At 41.3% G+C, this 17,530-nt stretch overlaps 1 protein-coding gene across 8 annotated transcripts in view; it reads left to right on the top strand.

Annotated features, from left to right (window-relative positions):
* grip1 (glutamate receptor interacting protein 1) overlaps positions 1 to 17,530 on the top strand; it is a 66,580-nt gene extending 49,050 nt beyond the window's left edge. For 4 of the 8 annotated variants that reach the window (XM_076876180.1, XM_076876178.1, XM_014409297.4 and 1 more), the window contains 19 exons: positions 186 to 333; positions 690 to 859; positions 1,185 to 1,322; positions 1,406 to 1,555; positions 1,808 to 1,994; positions 2,305 to 2,450; positions 3,995 to 4,075; positions 4,523 to 4,592; positions 5,310 to 5,455; positions 6,703 to 6,847; positions 7,690 to 7,829; positions 9,055 to 9,258; positions 9,338 to 9,491; positions 10,058 to 10,096; positions 10,376 to 10,487; positions 14,300 to 14,410; positions 14,503 to 14,619; positions 14,709 to 14,855; positions 14,944 to 17,530. In XM_076876180.1, the coding sequence (XP_076732295.1) occupies positions 186 to 333; positions 690 to 859; positions 1,185 to 1,322; positions 1,406 to 1,555; positions 1,808 to 1,994; positions 2,305 to 2,450; positions 3,995 to 4,075; positions 4,523 to 4,592; positions 5,310 to 5,455; positions 6,703 to 6,847; positions 7,690 to 7,829; positions 9,055 to 9,258; positions 9,338 to 9,491; positions 10,058 to 10,096; positions 10,376 to 10,487; positions 14,300 to 14,410; positions 14,503 to 14,619; positions 14,709 to 14,855; positions 14,944 to 15,252 (2,714 nt within the window). In that variant the 3' untranslated portion in view covers positions 15,253 to 17,530. The remainder of the gene's footprint in view (positions 1 to 185; positions 334 to 689; positions 860 to 1,184; positions 1,323 to 1,405; positions 1,556 to 1,807; positions 1,995 to 2,304; positions 2,451 to 3,994; positions 4,076 to 4,522; positions 4,593 to 5,309; positions 5,456 to 6,702; positions 6,848 to 7,689; positions 7,830 to 9,054; positions 9,259 to 9,337; positions 9,492 to 10,057; positions 10,097 to 10,375; positions 10,488 to 14,299; positions 14,411 to 14,502; positions 14,620 to 14,708; positions 14,856 to 14,943) is intronic. The other 4 variants (XM_014409298.4, XM_014409300.4, XM_076876179.1 and 1 more) reach the window with 3 other exon arrangements.

Genomic DNA, 17,530 nt, shown 5'->3' with positions numbered 1-17,530 from the left:
AATTTACCAACATGTAAAGAAGAGTATCATCTGAATTATAAAGATTTCAGATGATTAGTTTATTTGGAACTTTTACATAAAATTAAACAGGACCCAGGATGGAACCCTGATGAACACCGTTTGGACCGTTTGTAAATTACACGATGTAAAAACTGTAAAAACTTTGTCTGTTTTCCCTCCTTCAGACTCTGTTGCCACGGCATCAGGGCCGCTGCTGGTTGAAGTTGCCAAGGCGGCAGGGTCTAGCCTGGGTGTGGCCCTGTCCACCTCCATGTTCTGCAACAAGCAGGTCATCATCATCGACAAGGTCAAACCAGCCAGTATAGCAGACAGGTATCTAACCTCTGACCCTGATGCTGTTTTACTGTTTTAACTGCATTGTTTTATTATTATTATTTATTGATTTCACGTATTGAGCATCGTTCCAGCTGCTTTCATTTTGCCTAAAGTGGAATTTCAGCTTATTAACTAATATTACCACCGTTTTCTTATCTTATTATTTGATTCTATGTAAATTTGGTTATTTTAACCACCTTGTCATCTTTCAGCTTCATTCAGTCACACTTTAACTTCAGTATTTGTGCAGAAACTGAAATATTTTGTTGCACTTTTAACTGCAGAAATTTAACTTATGAGTTTTGTCCAAGTTCAGGTTTAAATTCTCTGTTTATTTTTGTGTTTTTGTGTAGGTGTGGTGCTCTTCATGCAGGAGATCATATCCTGTCCGTTGATGGGAAGTCGATGGAGTTTTGTTCCCTGGCTGAAGCCACTCAGCTGCTTTCTGCTTCCTGTCAGACCGTCCGCTTGGAGATCCTGCCACAACACCAGACCCGACCAGCCCTGAACGCACCACAGCACGGTATAAACGTACACACATCACATCCGACAAGGCCCTGAATGCACCACAGACCAGTATAGAGACACACACACACACACACACACACACACACACACACACACACACACACACACACACACACACTCAAGAGGCCCTATAAAAGATTATGTGAAGAGAGGAGTAATCTTTTATAAAGCCGTGAAAGACACACACCTGTGTATGCATGACAGTTCCTCATCTGGCTTCCCAGTGAGGTATCTCGATGCTGTGATCCAAGCACCTGCCTCACCTTTGACCTTTCCTCTTGTCTTAACCTAAACACCCTCCTCTGTGTGTGTCTGTGCAGTCAAGGTGCAGCGTAGTCCCCGCCCCCTCCCCTGGGAGACCGGAGGCTCTGCCCCTATCCTCCCCCCCTACCACTACAACACGTACCACCCTGACCAATCAGGCGCCAGATCGCACAACCGCCATACAAACAATCCTCGTACGTGCACCTCTCTCACTCTCTCTCATGTTTTCTGTTGAGAGAGAGAGACCTTTCCTCATCAGCCCTCTCTCTTTCTGCAGCGCTCAGCCACTCCTTCTCTCCAGGCTCCATGTCGGCCTATAGCCTCTCCTCCCTCAACATGAGCACCCTGCCCAGGAACATGTATCCCACAAGTCCACGGGGCACACTGATGAGGAGGAAGGGCAAGAAAAAGGACTTTAAGAGCTCCTGTGAGTCTGTCTCCAAATCCAACAAATCTTATTATTTTATTAGCTGGTTTTAGACATGAATTCATAACATGACCAATAATGACCAACAAAATGTAAAAAAAACATTACAAACCCTTAAACCATGGCATTTTAATATGAGCTTGCACCCTCTAACAGCGTATGTATGACAGAAAACAAGGACAGGACTGAGGTGCTGTCACAGGACGGGAGGAAAATGAGACTAAAAAATAGAATAATCTTTGTTTCTGTCAGTGTCCCTGGCGTCCAGCACTGTGGGTCTGGCCGGTCAGGTAGTCCACACGGAAACCACCGAGGTGACGCTGCTTGGCGACGGCATCATGGGGTTTGGCCTGCAACTGCAGGGAGGAGTGTTCGCCACGGAAACGCTGTCATCCCCGCCACTTATTGCCTACATCGACCCCGACAGCCCCGCTGAGAGGTAAACACACTGACACAGCTATGATGGCTTTAAAAAAAATTTGAGAAAAAATTCTTTTGCCCTTGCTTCTCAGATTTGAACTTTCCCCCCCAATTTTCAGTTTTTTTTGTGAAATTTGGAAATATTTAATATTTTGTCTTTATTGATAATCATGGTAACATATATATAATTTTTATTTTCTATATCGCAGCTTTGCATTTTATGTTTGCAGCACCAGTTCAAAATGCCATTACCTCATGTCCTTCTGTACAGACTCTACAGTATTGTAAGGAGAGCTCCAGTGATCAGATATTTGTGTATATATGTGTAGGTGTGGCATCCTGCAGATCGGTGACAGGATCTTATCCATAAACGGCGTTCCAACCGAAGATTCGACCCTTGAAGAAACCAATCAGCTTCTCAGAGACTCGTCCATCACTGCTCAGCTCACACTGGAAATTGAGTTCGATGTAGCTGGTAAAAAAAAAAATCATTTTATCAGAATTGTGTTTTCATGCTTCTGATCAGCACTGAAAACTGTGCTTGTTGATGAATGTCTGTCTGCTGGGCAAAGACATCTGTTTTCTGTGTCGTCGTGTTTTGGCTGACTGACTGCCAGTCTGTGTTTGGTTCTGCTTCTCTGTAATTTGTCAGACTCTTTGTGGATGTAACGTACTCCAGCTGGTGTAAATAACCACCTACGCCTGAGTTTAATAGAACGACACAACAAGCTGTCAGTAGTGACTCACAGGCATATTGTATGATTTGTAGCTGCAGGACGGTTAACTGTATGAGATGTCATTTACAGGACAGTCAGAGTCACTATTTAACCAAAAGAAGAATATAGACCGTGGATGTTATTTCCCAGAGAAACATAAGGCTGAGAAAATTTTCCTCACTTCCTGAAAGCATCATAACTGAAGTCAGTCCAAGGGGACATCTTCCAAAACCTGCAAGGAGCCAAATACTACAATCATTTATTTTACAAATCTCTATAATGTCATCATCTATGCTGATTGATTTTATGGAAAGTGAGTAATAGATAATCTTTACACAGGATAATTCAACAAGAACAGATCAATTTAGCTTTTTTTAATAATTAGAAGATCATCTGGATTTTCAGTTTTAACATGAGTTCTTAACAGTGCTTTGGATATTCGGAATAAAGGGACCAAGCAGTGGATGTATGTTTATGAACATGCTCATAGCCAGTTATAAACAAAGGCTTATGTAAAAGATTAACTCCCAGTTTATTTTGTGATGTCCAGTCTACTGTACCGAATGGTAGCGAAGAAGCGATATAGCTGTGCGTCATCTAATAATGGTGAAGTTAAATGTTACGTCACCTACTGTCAGCATCTACGGCCAGTGTGAATCTGTAGCAGTCTTTTTTTGTCTCTATCAGTCAGTGTTGATATTAACAATTAATAATCTCAATACTTCACTTAATAAATTAATAAAATGTACAAATGGACAGCACAAAAGACTTCCTGAACATTCTTAACATAATAGCTACAAAACAGACAGATGTCATCACAAATGGTGCATTAAAGATTTTTGACTTGCAGGAAAGATTTTTATGTATGATCACCTCTAAGTTTTGAACTTTGATCTTCTATAAACATTTGAGAGCATGATGTGTCCTCTAAGTTATGTAGAATCAGGTTTAATACATGGACAGCTAACATATACGTCGTACCTATGAGCTCACTTTGTGATTAATCATTGACTGTTATTGAAATTGTTTTCCACATGTCTGCTGAGGTCTCTGAGTAAAAAATATTTCTATTTCTTCCTGTATTTATAACCGTTAAACCAAGTGTGAGTAAGATTGAGACCCTGGTTCTCATCAAGCCAGGCAGGACTGTATACAGAGCGTATGATTAAAGCCTCGAACAGAAGCTTAATCACCTGATTCTGACTGAGAAGATGTTGAGCAGAAAGCCTTTATTCCTCTTCTGATGTATTTCACAGTAAATTAAACATTTCTCCTGCTGAAATGTCTCCATCTTTCTGCACAGAGTCAGTCATCCCCAGTTCAGGGACGTTCCACGTAAAGCTCCCAAAGAAACCAGGAGTGGAACTGGGAATCACCATCAGCTGTAAGTAAAGAGAAACGACTACGCAAACACGTACACTAATGTGAGGTCGCTACTGTGGATGGTTTAGATGGACTTTATTAGTAACACAGCTCTGTGTTAATTATTGATTAAGAAAGAGTGCCAATGCCAAAACAAGCAACTAGAATATTATAAAAGTCTTTTTATTGTCAGTGACAGTAGTTTTATTTTTTATTAAATGATTTAATTTGGTGTTTCATCATGTTTACACATCGGGGAAATTAAATTTTCATTCTGAAAGACAGATTTCATCAGACCAGATCCAGCCCGACCTCCTCTTGGGTGTCACTTCAATATTACATTTCCTGCTTTGATTTTACTTTTCCCCTTTAACATTTAATCGTTACTTCTGGTTGTAGTGGTGTAAACAGGTTTAATTATTTACAGTTTTCTGTTTCATCTTCAACTCGTCTCTTTGTGTGTCTGCAGCTCCGTCCAACAGGAAACCAGGTGATCCTTTGATCATCTCGGACATCAAAAAAGGCAGCGTCGCACACAGGTGACACAAACTATGGCTAAACTAACTCTAATCCAGCCTTAAACCTAACCGAGGCTGAACTCTACACACAGTATGTGAGGCTAAAATAAAACAGTGTCAGCTGTGTTAAACCTCAGACTGCCGCCTGTACGTGTTTGGTTAATTAGGCTAACGGTCCAGGCCTGTGCATGTCGTGGTTTGTAGGTCATGTGTTTTGGACTGTGAAGCAGAATATGAGCTAAAGGGCTTCTGCTGGCAGGTAGCATCTGTTTACTCTGCAGGACTTTTAGAAACAGGAAGCAGAGGACTAGTTATAGACCTTCATACGGAAAAGAAAGTGCCGGCAGTTTTACAAGATTTTGGACCAATTTCAGAGGATATCTTCCAGCTTCGATGTCCTTTACAAACTAAAAAAGAACTGATATTAGGTAAAATGATTGGGATTAATTTTCCCAAAATGTAAACAAATAAAGCCTAAAAAATTGGTTTAAGTTGTACCTCGTGGTTTAAACCCAAAGCAATATCTTCACTCCTATTTCATGTACAAGTTAACATATCTTCATGTAAAATTTGTAAGGTTATATTTCATATGTTGAAGAACTGATATTAATGCAAAATTCCATCCTGTCCATAAAGCAGATGCACTGCAGTCATGATTATGATAATATGACATAATAACGATCTCAGCTGACTTCTTTATTAAACTTGTTCCTCTAATTTACCTGAATGTGTTTTCAGGACGGGGACGTTGGAGCTGGGAGACAAGCTGCTGGCCATTGATAACATCCGTGTGGAGAACTGCTCCATGGAGGAAGCTGTTCAGATCCTCCAGCAGTGTGAGGAGCTCGTCAAACTGAAGATCCGCAAAGATGAAGACAACTCTGGTATCGCTTTTAAGTCTATTCCCAAAAGCAAGAGGCCGAGTGATAAACCAGCTTTCAGGGATGCCCACAGTATCATTAATCCTCCTTAAAAAGAACCTCTAGAGTCGTTCCGTGGTGACCTACTTGCCAACTTTAATAAGCTGTGGGACCTTTCCAAATTCTCCTCAAAAGATCATATTTAAAGAGCTTTAGCAACACCAACAGTCACACCTAAATCCTTTTGAATAAGTGAAAAGACAGTGGTACTTAAAAGCATGTAGGAGCCAAACTGGTGCTCATAAAATCTTCACTAATCTTCTGACAATCCTGAGATCTTTAGCATCTTTATGACAGTTTTATTGTACTTTAGAGAGTCCTGATGGGGTCCTAAACTCTCTAGATCAATAGCTGATTTGAAATCATTTGTCTTGTATCATTTTAAGTTAAACTTAAAACCTCTTTAAACATGAAATCTAATCGTAACTTGATCACAACCTGACTGTCAGGAGTCTTCGAGGACTAGAAACTAATCCATTATTCTTGAAATCTTCTTCCAAAAAATGAATGTTCTCAAAAACATTTAGGATCTTGTTGGTGATCTTCAGGATGGCCAAATTCTTTCAAACCTTATCAGTGACTCTAAGGGACCAGCACAATCTTAAGTATCTTCAACACCAACTAGAACATCCCTGAATCCTTCAGGACCCCATTCATATTTTCTAAATCGACTCGATCGTCCATAAGGACGAACAGAAATTTACTAAGGTACTACTAGAACTACTACTACTAGATGTAGAGCCGGATCGTCAACCGTCCTAAAGGACGACTGGAAAGCAAACTGTTTGCTTGAAATCTGCCATCAACTCCTCAAGGACTCTCAAGTGTCTTACCAGGGTGGCTCTTCTTTTCAAAACTAACTCAAACATTGCTGAATACTTTGACCTTGATTGAGGATTTCACTAAACTTATGGCAGACCCTGGACCTTGATAACCTTTAGAACATTTTAATGGCGATATAGATCCCAGTCAAGGTTTTCTAAATGTCCTCAGCCGCTCTTAAGGGTACACAGGGCCCTTAAGTCCCTGAAAACCTACTCAAGGTTTAAAGGAGGTGTCTAATGCTACTTTCAGGACAAACGTTGCACTTCTGGCTTAGTTTTAGCGTGTTTTAGTCTGTGTCACCACATCATCCCTTCCCATGCCATCTTCTCCTGATCATCTGTTCACCACTGACCTTATGTGGAATCAATCTTTATTGAATGTTCCAGATGAACAGGAGGTGTCTGGCAGCATCATTTACACAGTGGAGCTTCAACGCTATGGTGGTCCGCTGGGAATCACCATCTCAGGCACCGAGGAGCCCTTCGACCCCATCATCATCTCCTCTCTGAGCAAGGGGGGGCTGGCAGAGAGGTGCACGCACATGAACTCTAATTACATTACATAAAAAATTAATTACAGGTCACACCTGTAGAAAACATGTCAAGGTTGTGGATTATTTAATCACTTAATCAGCACATCTAGTTTTCTGTTCTTTTCAGCTATTTGGAGGATCGCATTTATTCACTATAAAGTACCATAAATAGATGTTTATTATTATTATTATTATTATCATTAGTGCAGGCTCTATTGTCTTTAGTAGTTCCCTGCAGGTGTTATGTATGATTCTGGATTAGTATTAATTCCATTCTGTGCTTAATACGGCATTTTATTTACAGAAACTCAGACACTAAGAAGCTTAGAACCAGGGTTGTTTGTGTAAACGCCATCTTTATGTCAAAGGTCGTAAACAGAGGAAATGCTAAAGCTGGCTGCCTAAATCTGAGGGATTATGTTTAATGATGTATAAAATAAGAAATACAGTATCAGCGCAGGCCATCTAAATGGTCTCACTATAAAAAAATTAAGGAAATTTTAAATAAGAAAAGATTTTTCATCTTTCTAAAAATAACATCAGTGACTGGAGGAATGAAATATGGAGTGAAACCGTGACAGACATGATAAGCTTAGGATGCCAGATGAAGTGGAGAGTGTCGCCCTCTGCTGTTTAAAAATAATTATTTTCCTCATCATCAATTGGGTTTTCACCTCTTTCCTACAGAAATGATTCTCATTTCTATTTTGTGTATAAGTATATTTGTGTTTCCCTGAGACTGTTAACTCAGTTCCAGTCTTCTTTAAAGTCTTGTCAAGTATGATTTTTGAGTTGCTGAACCCTGAGTGTATATTTCTGTGTGTTTTGGTGTTGTTTACAGGACTGGTGCGATCCATGTAGGCGACCGTATTCTTGCGATCAACAGCAGCAGCCTGAAGGGGAAACCTCTGAGTGAAGCCATCAGTCTGCTGCAGCAGGCGGGCGAGACGGTCACGTTGAAGATCAAGAAGCAGGGAGAACGTACGTAGACGCTTTTTTCACACCATAAACACCGTTCATAATCACAAGCATCAACAGCAAATGCAAAACACAAGGAAATGAGATTCACATCAAGAGCCAGGCTTGTGTAGTGTGTCTCATACAGCTTACTTAACCAGTAACAATCACTCAGTAGCCTTTATAAACTATTAATAAAGCAGAATAATTCACGACCAACTGTTTCACCAGCTTTGGACATTTAATTGTAACAAATATGTCCTGATATAAGAGCAAAATAATAACTTATAAGTTTTGTTCTTGCACACAAGCAGCCCACAGACTGTTTTCTAGTCCTGATCTTACAGCAGCTGTGTGGGAGTTTTCATTTTAAACAGAAAGAAAAGTAAAAGCTTTTTGATCGTGCAGTTACCTGTACCAAACTGCCAAGCCTTCTGCTGTGAAACCGGCTGCACATGAAAAGGAAACCTCCTTTTACAGCTCCATGGCTTTAAGATGGCCTCAGAGAGACACATTGTGCAGTGGCTGAATGCATCGTTCCACTTCAGCGACTTTCTGAAGCCTCTGTTCCCCCTCTGTGACTCAAATGATTCAAACATCAAAATATCAGCACCAGTTATGATCTTTGAAAAAAAGAAACTGACAACCCAGTCTCCCTCCTCGGCATCAACTTTCCTTTTTATTGCTTTGTGTTTTATCCAGCTTGAAGTTGTGGCGGTGGTTTGGATGTTAAATCGAACAGTCAGACTTTAAGCTTTAATTCAGGCTGTTTGACAAAGTTAAACATTAACTGTTCAAGAATTAGAACCATTTTTATAAACAGTCCTCCACAGAGCACATGTTGAATATAATTTACCGTAATTTAAAGATTTCATTAGGGAAGTTTTATAACCTGCACTTTTATGCCATCGCTGCTGTTAACACCTCATGGAGAGGTTTGAATGATGGTCGTTATTTGTACAGGTCATTAAGTGGCTCCATAGTTTGGTGGTGCAAACTAGCACCCAACAAGCGAAAAGTCCCCTTTTCAGTCCCTTCTTTTCTGTCTGGAAGGGAATAAAGCTCCCGAATCAAAGATGCAGAGCTACCCATAACACTGTGGCGACCCCTTGCGGTAGGGGAAGAGTTGAACGTACAGCTCATTAAAGGGACGGGACACAGTGTCACTTCCAGTGGAGTTACAGATTTACACATTTATATTCACGAACGCACATTGGTGGTTTGACAAACGTACTCCGTCTGTCTGCAGTGTCAAGCCCAAAGTCTTGCGTGATTGGTTCGGGTCTGGGGCCAGGAGTGGGGCCTAACCTGGAGAACCAGGATGGGGAGGAGGAGCCTGTTGTCATGGTTGCACCTCCGACAAGCCAGAGAGCATTCAGCACACTGCCGTCCGTGGACAGCGCTGTGGAGTCCTGGGATGGATCCAACATGGACAGCAGCTTCACCACCCCAGGTAGGGACCGACCTCTGACCTCTGCTGACCTCATTAATGCCTCAGTAATGAAACACTTCTCCTTTGCTGGTGTGTGTAGCTCCTACTTTTCAGTCGTCACTGTACAGTTTCCACGAGTGGCGCAGCGCCAAGACAAGCAACAGCCAATCATCATCTTCCACTCGCCAGAGAGCCAATCCACTGTCGGATCTGGGTCTGAATGACGATGATTGGGACCGGCCACCTCTCGGAGGGTGAGAGACTGAGTGAACGGCACAGTGAAAAACATAAAAGCTTGAGTAAAGAAAACTGTAATAACCTTTGTTATATAACAGACAGTATTCAACTGTTCCAGGTTTAATCAAGCTGTTTTCAGGGCTTAAAGTACTTTGATCAACACAATTATTCAAAACTGTTACAGAGGAGGGAGAAGGATTAATATGCTTTTCATACTAGTTTTGAGCAGCCACTTACTCAGAATGCAATTTTTCAAGTTTTCTCCCATGAATTATCAGATACAGATGAAATACTGAGGGTACAGATACTCGATCCTCCTCCTCTACATCACAAACTGGCGCAGTTCACTGAAACTATGACACTGATGCTCAAACTGTGTGATAAGATCAGTCTAAACAAACTCAGCTTGCCTAGTATGTGTATACCCTTAAACCCAGAAGCACATCAGAAGAGAGGCCTGAAGATGGATGTGCACGGATACATTTTGCAGCATATCTTTTGTAGCTGTTAGCATTCCTCATCCAGAACAATGGAGTATGTAGCACTGAGCTAACAGCAATAACAGTAGTGTGTCTTTCTGCAGAGGCTGTAATCTGCCCAGCGGTCTAATCTCTGACAGCAGGTACCACAGTGACCTTTGACCTTTAACCCTTCACACACAGTCTTCTGTGACACCCAGTAACCTCCAGCAGATACCCTCACTTGGTGACCTTTAACCCCCGGCACACCGATATCAATACCTGGTGGATGTGTATGTCATCACTGCCCATGCCCCCTCCTGTTAAAAAAACACTCTCCAGCATGACCACTAGCTTCCTGTGTGTGTGTGTGTGTGTGTGTGTGTGTGTGTGTGTGTGTACCCATCATGCTGACTGGTTGACCTGTTACCTTTCCCTCTCAGGTTTAATGTGGGACATGATGGGACAGAACCAGACCAGGAGGAGAACTTCTGGTCTCAGGCTCTGGAGGACTTGGAGACCTGTGGACAGAGCGGCATCCTCAGAGAGCTGGAGGTGAGGAACGCCACGAAATCTACTATAGTGAGAAGTGTTAGCAGTAGAAGAAGTATTTACAGTAAGAGTTGAGTATTAGCAGGAGTAAGGCTTCTGAAATTTTTATTCAGCAAATGAAGAATTCTCAGATGCTAATGCCTTTCTGCATCGCCCTCTGGTGTATGGATACCAGCACCTACACTGTGAAGTTTGATAGGCTGGCTTTTCTCAAAGAAGATATAGAAAAAATGTTGAAAAGATGATGGATCAAGGCTAATTTTTTAACCTTCTGGAGTTGAGTTTATTTGGTTTTTGATTTTACTTTCAATAAAATCTCACATGTATGTCTTTACAGTTATTTTCCATTTTGACATACTGTATTAACACAATTGACCTAAAATCACACACACAAAAAAAATCAGAGTTGCAACAGTTAGACTTTATTAGTGTGAAAACCACAAACATTGAAATGCAAATATAAATTGTAAATTTCAAATTGTACAAATGTGGTAGTTATTTACATTAAATTCCTGTCTACCATAAGACAAGGGGGCACATCACAGGCCTGACACCTTGAAGGTGTAGAAACTCCTCCTGTGGATCACCAGGAGACAGCGTTTACGCTGCAGTCTGCCATTGGTGGATTGTTGACTGGCATCTGTGACATTCAGTAGTCGTCTCAATGTTATGACACACAAAACAAAAAAAAAACTACCCTACACACTAAGAACTAGTGGTGCAACGGATCACGGCTGATCCGTTATCTGAACCAATCCCACTCCACGGTTCGGCACGCACGTGATCCGAAGATTCAAAAAAGTATGTGTATGGTGCGCGTGGTCAGTCTGTTAAGCAATAGTTATGGTCAGCGAAAGCGGTCCAAGTGGAGGAGCAGAGGAGTTTGCGGCATTTAAGCAGCCCTTTGCTGCCCAGTCCAACCGGGCTAAAGCTATTACAAAAGCTACTGGGGTGTTTAGCTGCAGACGGGAGGCCGTATTCCGTTGTGCAAAACAAGGGGTTTAAACTGTGATGAACGTGCTTGAGCCACGCTATGATATCCCGTTGCGCGTCCACTTCAGTGACAAGATCGTACCCAGGCATGTATGAGCAGGAAAAGTTTAAAGTTATGGCTGAACTGTCCCAGGCATCTTCTGTTGCCCAACTACAAATGGGTCGACCTCCAGGGCAACGGAAAGCTACATGACCGTGACCGCTCATTATATCACAGCGGAGTGGTAGATACAAAGCCCTGTACTGCCCTATATTGCACCTTAATTTGTTTTTATATAATTCCGTGGAATGAGTCTTGAGTTGAATGTTTTTAATAGGCAAAAAATACTTAAATAAGTTAATAAGTAAATGTTAACATTTTTTTTTTTTTTGCTGATCCGAAAATTGATCTGATCCAAACCGTGAGATTTTTGATCCGTTGCACCACTACTAAGAACACAGTCCAAACACACTAAGTGTCATAAATCTCTCTGATAGAACTGTCACTGTCCTTAGAAAATCCCATTTTTATAGCTTCTTCCTGCACTAAATATGAGGACAGTTTTGAGGAAGTATGGCATAAAATATTTATCATAACTGCGGTTTTACTTTGCTGATTAACACAATTTAAAAACTGGTTTGTAGGTTGAAGTCCACAATTTCAACACAATTTGAAAAAGACGCTCAACATAAGTGAACTTTTTACAGTCTTCATTAAGCATTTTTTAAAAACAGATAAACTTTTTGTGACCCATACACCACACTGTCACAAGTACTTAACATTTGGACAGCAAGCCAGATCAAGTCTCCCCACTTGGCTTTGGAGAAGTTACAGTATAGACCTTCTGTAATAAACAGTTGTAGCATTCCTGTGCCCAATACACTGCACTGTTACAGGATGACATTGATATTTTGATCTGAACAGCAACACAGGCTGGAAGTCTGTAATGAGCTCAACTATAATGCTCTTCTTATCCACAGAAACACTTAAAAACCACATCACACATCCACAAGAATGAAGACAAACCAAATATAGCTGAAATATTGATCACTTTAATTATTGAACTGGACAAAAACTGTTAACACAAATAATCATGTAGTGATGTGAACACTGATGAGAGGCTTATTGTTCAGCCCTGAGGACTGACAGTCAAAGTTTAGTCATATTTGTCCAATTCATGCTGAAAGAACTACATGTTTATACCTTCTCTGGCACACAGAAGTAAAAAAGAGACTCCTTCTCTTCCAGGAGTCTGGAAAGGAGACACACCTCCTCACTCTGGTATTCCCCATCCTCCCTCCCCTGTACTAACTCCTCCTGTCCTCCTCTTCTTCTGTCTCCTCTAACTGGACCTCCAGCGTTGTCAAACATCTGACATGTTTGCTGGTTTTGAATGTGACTCTAACTGCATTCTAACAGCAGACCATGGTGACGTCATTGTGACATCTTAGTGACATCACCCAGCTTCCAAACACAGTCACATGGCAGAGTCATGTTGTTGCACCAGGCATGGCAGTTTGAGCAAGGCATGCTTGGAGAGCTTGCGCAAGGCCTCATGGGTAGTTTTTTTTTTTTTTTTTTTTTTGCCAGTCATGAAGCAGATCTGTCAGTCATGCATGCGTTTGATGAGTTCTTGATTCTGATTGGCTGAAGTGGGCATCGGTTGGGAAGTTTAGCCATTAAAAAAAAAAGGGTGTGATGTGGAAAATAAGCACAATCATCAAACATTGACAGTCAGAGAGTTGAAATCCTCTGGGTGAGCTCAAAAGTAGAATCTATCTGTAGAGGTCTGTACTACGAAGCAGGATTTATGATTAGACAGCTAACTTCAGGTTGAATGCTGAGCTTTCAGAGTTCATGTCTTATTAGATTATGTCGGCTATGCTTGAGATAAGAGACCTGCATGTACAAAGCCTTAGTCTACTGATCAATCAGTATTGATTCTTAGAAGATCCCTCACACCTTGATGACTAGTATGTAGTTTTTATTTCCCTGACCAGTAAGAAAAATGGAAAACTGCCGTTTTAAAGCAATTTTATTTTCCTATAAGCCTTAAATAGAGTAATATACACTTACCAGACACTTTATTAGGTATACATGTTCAGCTGCTTGTTAAAGCAATTAGCTAATCACCCAATCATGTAGAAATGACATGGTGCATTTCTACATGTCATCAAGATGACATTAAGAAGTTCCAACTTGGACTTCGAAGAATTAAGATAGTTCTGCAACCAGGTAATAGCAAGGTTTACCTAAAAAAAAGAAAAAAAATGTGGCTGGTGTGTGTTTATTATAGAGAGATCATCAGCTCCTGATAGGTGTTGTCAAACTTACTGCTAGGTTAGAAAATTCCAGTTAATAAATATTAAAATGAAATCTAAAAGCACTGGAAAACATAATGACACACTGGGAATATAAAGAGTGTATGCCAAAAAACTCCCCCAAACAGTTTACTGTATAGACCTGAATGGTACCAATAACCACCTTCGTGTGGCTGCTTGCTGATATCAGAGTAAGCAAAGCCAGATTTTCTTTGTTATGTTGAACCTGCTTCATATTACAGGCCATTAAACTGTACAAAACAAGAGATCCTGTCAGTAAATATGAGTTAAAACAGTCAATGGTGACAACAGTTGAGCCTGCTCAAAAACAGCAGCAGATCCTAGGAATGGAAATTCAGAAACATCAGTAGAGGCACAGTAAATAATAGTGATGTATGATTAGAAAGAGGTCCTTTCCTGCCACCTGGGTTCAAAGGCAGCAATCTTTAATTACCATGTTTGCTATTTATCCGGTTCTGATTGGATGTTTGCGCTTGCTGTTCTCTGATTGACTCTCATAGGCTACCATCATGTCAGGCTCCACCCTCAGTCTAAACCATGATCCCACCCCTCTGCGGAGCACACTGGGACGACAGGCGAGTTTCCAGGAGCGCAGCAACTCCAGACCACAAGTACATGCCGCTGACCTTTAACCTCTCTCTGTGATATGTGTTATTTTGTGAAATATTGATTTTGAAGACAACTTTCTTGTGATTGTTCTCAGGTGACTCCTCGATCCAACACCTTGCCCTCTGACCCTCAGCGCCGAGCCTTCGCCATGAGGAAGATGAGACAGGAAGTAAATGACATCCTAAACCAGAACCCTGTGGAACTTCACAAGGTAATGTTTGGCCTGTGTTTGCTCTCTTTAGGGAGTTTCACAAACCCTGTGATCCTTATTAACTGACAGGTGTGTTTTTGTACTCATAGCTCACTCTGGAGAAGGCGACAGACCTGGAGGATTTTGGTTTCAGCGTTTCTGATGGATTGCTGGACCGCGGCGTCTATGTTAATAACATCCGACCCGGAGGCCCAGCGGAACGGGGTGGTCTCAAAGCCTATGACCGAATACTACAGGTACAAAAATATACCAGTTTCACTAATCTCTCCACAGCCTTCAACTCTTCATTTCTTGGTTTAAATTAAGATTTCTTTTTTCTTACAGATTAACCATGTGCGGACCAGGGACTTTGACTGCTGCCTTGTAGTTCCCCTGATTGCAGAGTCTCCAAACCGCTTGGAGCTTGTAATCAGCCGAAACCCTTCATCCTCTTCCTCCTCTACCCTGATGGCCAATCACACCGATGGCACAACCAACAGCAGCCACCCCTCTCAGCCAGTTGGCAGTGACCTGGGATCCTCAGAGCTCTCTGTTGGCCAGGGAGAGGACAGTGGTCCAATTAAGTGGAGCCAACCAGGAGATGGCTTTGGGACAGGGATTGGGATGGGGCAGGTTACAAACAATTCCTTATAGCAGACAAAAATTATGTCACACTGGATTCAACCACACCAGACTGGAGAGATCGTGAGGAAAAAGGGGACAACAAAGTTGAATCAAACTGATTTAAAACTGGTTTAAACTGGTTCGGAGTAGACCGCCCATGGTGCTACACACACCCTCTGGATGACCTTTGACTACTATAGTTTGACCCTTGAACTGCTAAAGCAGCCTGAAAGCACAGTGATGGACTGGAGCAACTCCACACCTTTTAACCTGAACCAGTTCTGTATACTGGTATTACTAGTGTCACTGGAACCAGAATTCTAATGATCCTATTATAGCCACAACTGGGGCTACTGGCCTACCTGGTCTAAGATTAATAGTTATTGGTCCTTCTAGCCCAGAGCCAGTGCTACTGGTTCTACTGAAGCCACAACTACAGCCAATAGTCTTAACGGTCTACAAGCCGAGAAATATATCCCTATGAAGTCAGTGCCGCAGCCAATGGTCTTACTCTTTTAAGATTGATGGTTACTGGTTCTAGAAGCCTAGAATTCTAGGTTGAAGACACATGGGTTCTGGAATTATGGTTCCAGGTTCCACCAAAGTCCTACTAAACAAGCACCTGAGCCAATAGTCTTAGCATACCAAGACACACAGGTACTGGTCTTAGTGGGATCAGGACAATGGCTATTGTTTCTAGTGAAACCAGAGGCTAATCTAGTTGTCTTACTGGTCAAAGCATGGTTCATGTTTGTGGTCTCACTGGCCAAGGAACTATGGATACTGTGCCATTGCCATGGCCAGTGCTTGGGGAAGTCCATCCTGGATCCTGGGCCTACTAGAACCAGATTTGTGGCATTTGGCCGAGATCCACAGCAGCACAAAGACTGATGGGACACTAGTCCAGATACCGAAACCTGCTGATGGGCATAACAGTTGCCAAGGAGACTAGGGATGCTCTGATCAGTGTCTACATCTGATGATATTACTGAACATATACTGATTACTAAATCCTTATGCTTGTGTATAAGAAATCCTTATGAAAGTCTTCTATTTGATATTTAACCAGCTGAAATAACTGGTCCTCAGTACACTAAAAATTAGATTGTTCAGAATGCAGAAGACGGTAAGTCTGAATTTACTGAAGGTGTAACTTTTCCAAGTAGTTATGCTTGACATTGGAAGGTTGATGGAAAGGTAGTTTTAGGCACTGCCCCACATAGAATTAAAGAAAGAAGCTTTCGAACAAGAAGGTACAGATCCCACAAGAAACCGGTATCAGAAGGTTGGTTTAAGAGATGAGAATAAAAATGGTTCTGGTTAACTGCAGGTTTTGAAGAAAGGGTATAAGTGGAAATGACGATAGAAAGAGAGTTCGAGCTCAAAAATGGTTGGATTCATAAGGTTGGATTCATAAGGTTATGATGAGATGTACCTCCTTAAAATAAATGCTCAACATGACATGGAAACCTGAAGAGATATCCAAATTAAACAGTACAAAAGGAAAGACCTCCTTAGCTAGTTCGTCTGGCAACCCAGAGATAAAATTCAGACACTAAGGCTCACTAGTTTGGTTTAAATAGTTGGCAGAGGTTGACAGACAGCTTTGAGGGGTTTTAACATTGTTGCATTCTTATTTACCATTCTATTGGAAAAATAATAACTAGCACTTAGTCAAGTTCGATTATGCACTTTACTGAACTAAAACTGTACAAGGTTTGGCTTGTACTTTGGCTCCACTGTTGAACGGCTGCTATATTTTATGTAACCTGCTCTCTATCACTTTAATTTCCTAAATTCTCCATAAATTACAACTGACAGTTCTAATATTTTATGACGCCATTCACAAAATTTACATTATTACTAACCATTGCCGCTATACAGATGAATAATATGAGAAAAGTTAGCATTTGAGCAGAGATGTTGGTCTCTGGATGAACACTGTTTTAAAGTTTTAAACCAGAGCTGGACATTGAAACATGATACTTGTAGGAGCCATTCTTGGGTTAATACCTTATGTGGTCGCTAGAGGTCACCTTTTGCTGTTTTGATCATGTCTACAATACTGGTTTTTACTGAGCAGGAAAACCTGCAGCTGCATATATATTTATGTTTGTTGCGCCTCAGCTTGAAGCTAGTGAAAAGACAAAGATAAGGTGCTTTCGGACCAGAGAAATTTTTATTGGTCTTGTTAAACAAGCCTTTGTTAGTTTTTTTAGATACACATGATATGCACGATTGGAGAACCGCTAGCCATCACCAAAGTTCTAAAAGAAATTCGAGTATGGTTAGAAAGGAATACTAAAAA

The sequence above is a fragment of the Maylandia zebra genome, linkage group LG17, assembly GCF_041146795.1.
Source record: "Maylandia zebra isolate NMK-2024a linkage group LG17, Mzebra_GT3a, whole genome shotgun sequence".
NCBI classification, from domain to species: domain Eukaryota; kingdom Metazoa; phylum Chordata; class Actinopteri; order Cichliformes; family Cichlidae; genus Maylandia; species Maylandia zebra.
This window is presented reverse-complemented; position numbering and strand designations above follow the sequence as displayed.